The sequence below is a fragment of the Saccostrea cucullata genome, unplaced genomic scaffold, assembly GCF_032062105.1.
Source record: "Saccostrea cucullata isolate Sc308-1 unplaced genomic scaffold, CSIRO_AGI_Scuc_v1 ctg1633, whole genome shotgun sequence".
Taxonomy (NCBI): Eukaryota; Metazoa; Mollusca; class Bivalvia; order Ostreida; family Ostreidae; genus Saccostrea; species Saccostrea cuccullata.
Genome location: NW_026938833.1, coordinates 81,151 through 87,044, shown reverse-complemented (window position 1 = coordinate 87,044; position 5,894 = coordinate 81,151). Strand labels below are relative to the sequence as shown.

The following is a 5,894-nucleotide window of genomic DNA, read 5'->3' as shown; positions in this document are numbered from 1 at the left end:
TATTTACATCAGAATAAAAATTACTATTGTTCATTGAAAATACGTCATCGACATATCTAAATGTCGAGTTGAAGGCCACAACAAGTGTTTTCTTCAACTTCATAATACTTGTGTGTACAATCAGAATGTTTTTAACAAAATTATTTTGCAAATTACCAAAGAAAAGGTTAATAAATTTACGAGTTCCATTTTTATTGAAAAAGCACCTGTCAATGATACCAAAAAGCCTGGATTTTAATTAATCGTTTGGAATGGTTGAACATGTATAAAGTTAAAATGTTGTAAGTTTTTAAGATGTTGATTTTATTAAAATCTTGTGATTTCAAATTGTCCAATAGTTCCTTGGAATTTTTGAGTATCCACATCTGATGTACACCACTTCTCTTCTTAAATATATATATTGTTGCACAGTGTTCTTGAAATTTCTCCTTTAATTCTGTAAATATCTTGTTGAGGAGTAAAGTAAGAGGCTTGATTGAACATTTACTTGAACCTGCTTTGTATCTTTATTTGTGAGGATTCTTATGAAGTTTCGGAATCCAATATGTACATTATATATGATAGTGCAAGTTTATTTTGAATCTTTGGGATATGAAAATATTCAATACTAACATATGATTTTGAAGAATTTCTTCCTTAGAAAGGGAAATATGAGTTTAGATTGGAGTACCACTTGGAGAATTAAATGCACGTTCTTTTAAAATACATGTATAATGAGCCTAACAATCGAAGACAATTGTTGCAACCACTATTGAAATAACAATCACTTTTGAAATAATTATTTCAGTAGTACATGTAGTTGAGAGTGCATTTCAATAACATATGTTGCAACCACTATTAAAATAAGACGATTATTGAAATAATTAATTCAATAATGGTTAAGAGCATTTCAATACCAAACATAGGTTGCAACCACTATTGAAATAATGTTCATTTTTGAAATGGAGATTTCAATAGTGCTTTAAACAATGATTACAAATGATATTTAAATGATTTTTAATAGTTGCTGACAATGATTTCGATGCCCCACATTGCAAGCTTTATAGAAGTGCCCCTGTAACGTTGAATATTAACCCGAGTTGAAAATTGACCCTGGGGTCATTTTTCAACGTTGAATATTGAACCGGGGATGTTTTTTCACCGTTGAATTTATACCCGGGGTTATTTTTCAGCAGCTTGATAATTTTTTTCGTACCAAGTTGAGAAAAAAAAACTAACCCTGTTGAATATTGACCCCAACTCAAAGTTTGAACATTTTCTGAGCTGGGAAGTTGTTTTACGGAAACTCTGAAGTTGACATCAAAGATATGCTTGAGTTTCTGATTGACAATATCTATGTGGTTTTTGGAGACCAGGTATTCCAACAATGTAATGGAATTCCCATGGGTGCCAATTGCGCTTCGTTATTAGCAGACCTATTTTTATATTCATATGAAGCAGAGTTTGTGGAAAATCGTATGCATGAAAAGAAGAAAACACTTGCTGTGGCCTTCAACTCGACTTTTAGATATATCGTCGACGTATTGTCGATCAAACGTCGATACGATATATCCTAATGAGCTTGAGAAAAAAAGATACTACAGAACCTGATCTGTTTCATACTTGGATATTTTACTTGAAAAAGACGTTAATGGTAATCTAACAACCAAGCTATATCATAAACGTGATGACTTTGACTTTTCTACCGTCAACTTTCCTTACTTATGCAGCAATATATCTTCATCGACTGCATACGGAGTATACATATCTCAGTTGATTCGATACACAAGAGTATGCTCTACGTATGAACAATTTCTAAAACGAAGTAAATTATTGACAAGCAAGTTGATGAAACAAGAACACCAGCAGGCTCGTTTAAAATCATCATTTCGTAAGTTCTATGGTCGATACAGTTACCTTGTCAGCAAATACAATTTATCCTTGAATCAAATGCTGACTGATGTTTCTCATACTAATTCTTAGTCAATTATTTATACACTGAATGGACAACGGATTTTTCTGTTATTACCTGATTATGACAAGGAGCACACAGCGGGTTTGACTGGTCTGCAGGGGATGCTCATTCCGACATGGCACCTGATCCCACCTCTGATGTTTCGGAGGTCCGTGTTTGCTCTGCTCCAATTTTGTATTGTTTTATGGACTTTGAAATTGAAAACTGTTCGTTATCTCCATATCCTTCTTCAATCACTATTAAAAATGTTAATTCAATAGTGAACATTATTTCAATAGTGGCTGAGACTTGTTTTATGTTCTGAATGCAATCAGAACTTCTACTGAAATCTTTATTTCAAAAGTGAACATTATTTCATTGGTTGCAACTTATGTTTGTTATTGAAATGCACTCTCAACGACTATTGAAATAATTATTTCAATGACTATTGAAATAATTATTTCAATAGTGACCGTATTTCAATAGTGGTTGCAACAGACAATGTTGTTATCTGATTTGTCAGCAGGCACCAGTATGTATTTATCATGTTAGCTATCAATTCTTCTTTCACTTCTGTGTTATTTTAATACATAAGGATAGATGGTTTTTATATTGCCCCTCAATTTTTTAATGTGCGGCTGTAACATGGAATTGATAAATTTTATTTATTCTAACAAAGTGTCAACGCATCTTCTATTTCATATATGGCCCATCAAATACTGTAAATCACTTTTAATTCGCGAGAACTTTATTTTCGCGTAATTACGCGAGACAGTGTGCTCTCGAAAATTTAATTCTCGCGTATAATAGTAGTCCTTAAGGTTATTTAAAACAGTGACCACAATTCGTGAAAATTTTGTCTCGCTAATCAAGAGTCAATAGCTATGTCGCGAAAATAAAGTGTCACGAAAATTTAGTCATCTACAATAGGGGTAATCTTCAACAGAATCCGTACAATTTACTAAAATCCTACGGCAATTGAAAGATTGTGATTCCCTATATTAAGGACCTGTAGCTCGGTGGTGATATGGTGATATTGGAAATAACCTACGCCTATTTACAAGTCGTTTCCAACTTTAATTGGACTTAAAGCATGCTAATTATTCATTATCTTTGCATTTTATTCAACTAAGGTCCAGATTTTAATGCTGCTTTTACTGATGTCTTTTACACTTTGATAAAAACTGATGGCCTAATATATTGAGACAGCATATTTGATTTTTTTTAATTTTTCAATAGTAAGAGTTTTTGTAGATACATTGATTAAAAACGCGTTTATTCGGTTGTTTCACTACGAAGAAAATAAACGCTCTAAATCTTATTTATTTACAATGGTGTGCACCTATCAGTTTTTGAATAGAATATTGTATAATTTATATAATGTGCATTGTTTTACTCAAATACGTCCTAATAATTCATTTTATTATATACCTAATGTGTATCACTCAATTTTACTGTTGAATTTACGCTATCACGTGATGTCGTGATCCAATTTTCCGGATCACCAACATGTTGTTTTCTGAATCCATATCACCACTCTCTGAAACTGATGACGTAGTACGCAAAAATATGACGTTATTTTTCTTGCGCGTTAAAAAGTCCCTTGTTATTATGCTTTGTTTAATGGATTATTATTATCCAATTTATCTCTAAAGGTTTATTTTAATATATTTAGCCACTTATAAAGGGGTATATAATAAATTTATCATTAAAACAGTAACTTGATCCGAAGAGCCGTATTATGTCTCGTTGACAGGTGCGGATCATCAGATCAAACTCGACGCTTCGCGTCTCGTTTGATCTGATGATCCGCGCCTGTCAACTCGACGTGATACGACCCTTCGGATCAAGTTACTGTTATAATAATATACTGTAAACGTATTATATTTAGCGTGTACGATATTTGGCGGAAATCGACTTTGAATAAATTAGCGAAGATTTGATTTAGCGCATTTCCTCATTTTCTTATTTATGTGTATATGTGAAAGACATTTAGCGTTGTACTTGATTTAGCGGTTGATGCGTTCCGCCAAAGCCGCGAAAAAGAATACACAGCCAAATATAATACGTTTACAGTATACGTAATAAATAGTTTTGAAGTTTGGATTTCTACCCTGCCTCACTCTTTGATAACCTTGAAATATATGAGTGCACATGGAGGTACATTTTTCTTCTTGGGTTGGTCATTTTATTTTTTTTTCTCGAAATCTACCTTTTTGTCAAAGAAGAAAATTGTATTTACTTGCAATCATATATTATGTTTGAAATATTGAAAACTCTTGCTGGCTTTTTCTATCATCATAATTATGAACAGAATAAGGAAATTTCTTGTGATGTAAGAACAAATTCATATGCCAAATGAGGTACCGGCGTGACTTCTTCAATCAACTGGTGCATAACTACTAAGTACTACAAAATATACTAAGAAAATTTATTTAAAAAAAAAATCTATGCTTCTATATCTATATGCATTTTAAAATGTACAGCTCACAGTTACAAACATATTGTTTATTATATGATTTCATAGATGAATAAGTCGATTAATGAACAAACCGCTACATGTGTTTCCTAGTATCAGTGGATACAAATGCTTCGTCCAATAAGACGCTGATCACGTTGTTTATGAAATCTGATGATGAGCTGTTCACTCGATATTTGGTAATAAAAAATTACAGAGTAAACACCTTTCTTTTTTTCGATTTTCGACTTCTGATGATTTTTTTTTTCAAAACAAAAGATTTTAGTGATCTTTCTCATGAGGAATTTTGAAGTTTGAATTTTTCTGAATATTTTGTTCCTTAATCACCGTTTACTTGTCCGTATTTGGGGTATACTTGTACACAGTGATGTTAGAGCGTTCTGTTGCAACATAGATCCTGTGATGATTATCAACACAGATAGCACGCGGGCAATCACCCGGTAAAGGCAGGAGAGACAAGAACTGGCCGTCCTGGGCAAGGATATGGACCTCGTGACAAACCTGACCACAACTGACACTACTACAAACAAAGATGTGTCCTTGGTCATCAGTACAGATTCCATAAGGAGTATATACGCCTTCAGAATTGTGCCAAGAGTAAGAGAACTGATGCTCTCCCGATTTGTTTACTACAACCACTCTACCCGCCAAATAGTCTGAGGAACAAATATCACCATTTATGTTCTCAGTGACATACGAAATGCTTTGATAGAGTTTTGTTCCTCCAGCACCCATCTGAATGTCTCTGACCTTTGTGCCTTCCTTGTTATACGTTGACAGCTTCCATTCCTTGTCTTTCTTCATGCCCAGGATAATGCTTTCATTGATAGTTGAAAAGTGAATGCACCACGGCATCCACTCTCCTGTTGTTAGGAATGGCGTAGGTAAGATTCTCCTCCCGTTAAATGTGATTTTGTAGATGGTTCTATTGTATCTTTCTGTGTAGAGTAGATCTCCCTGTTTACTGACTGTGTGGTAGCCATTTTTACTTTCACATGTACATATTGTATGTAGGAGATTTCCATAAAAATCAAAATGGATAAGATTTCCCTTTTCATCACTGGCCCAGATTAGTTCTGTCGACATCATGGATAAGTGAGTTATAATTTTTATATTTGAAAGAGTAATTGTTTTGAATTGTTCGAAATTAAAGTCGCTATTCTTTAAAGTGCCGTTGAAATTTTCTTTTCGAGATGGATGTGTTGCTCTCTCAGATTCAATGATTTGTTTTTTCTTCACCGTAAAGAGTTGTTGAATTCCTCCCTTTATCTTATCGAATTGTTTGCCTACTTCATCTCTTATCTTGTCTAGTTTGTGCATTTTCCCCCTATCCCGATATGGAACGACATTGTGATTTGCTTTTTTCTTATCCTTCAAGTGGGTTTCTCTGCATTGATGACACATCTTCTGGTTACATGTATTGCAAAAGAACTCTGAATATTCCGTACAGGTTGCACATTCGATGAAATGTTGAGCAGTACC

At 33.6% G+C, this 5,894-nt stretch overlaps 1 protein-coding gene across 1 annotated transcript; it reads right to left on the bottom strand.

Moving 5' to 3' along the window:
• Positions 1-4,742: 4,742 nt before the first annotated feature.
• Positions 4,743-5,498, bottom strand: LOC134251486 (uncharacterized). Its single transcript, XM_062733903.1, has one exon. The coding sequence runs from the start codon at positions 5,496-5,498 to the stop codon at positions 4,743-4,745; it is 756 nt and encodes a 251-aa protein (XP_062589887.1).
• Positions 5,499-5,894: the final 396 nt, after the last annotated feature.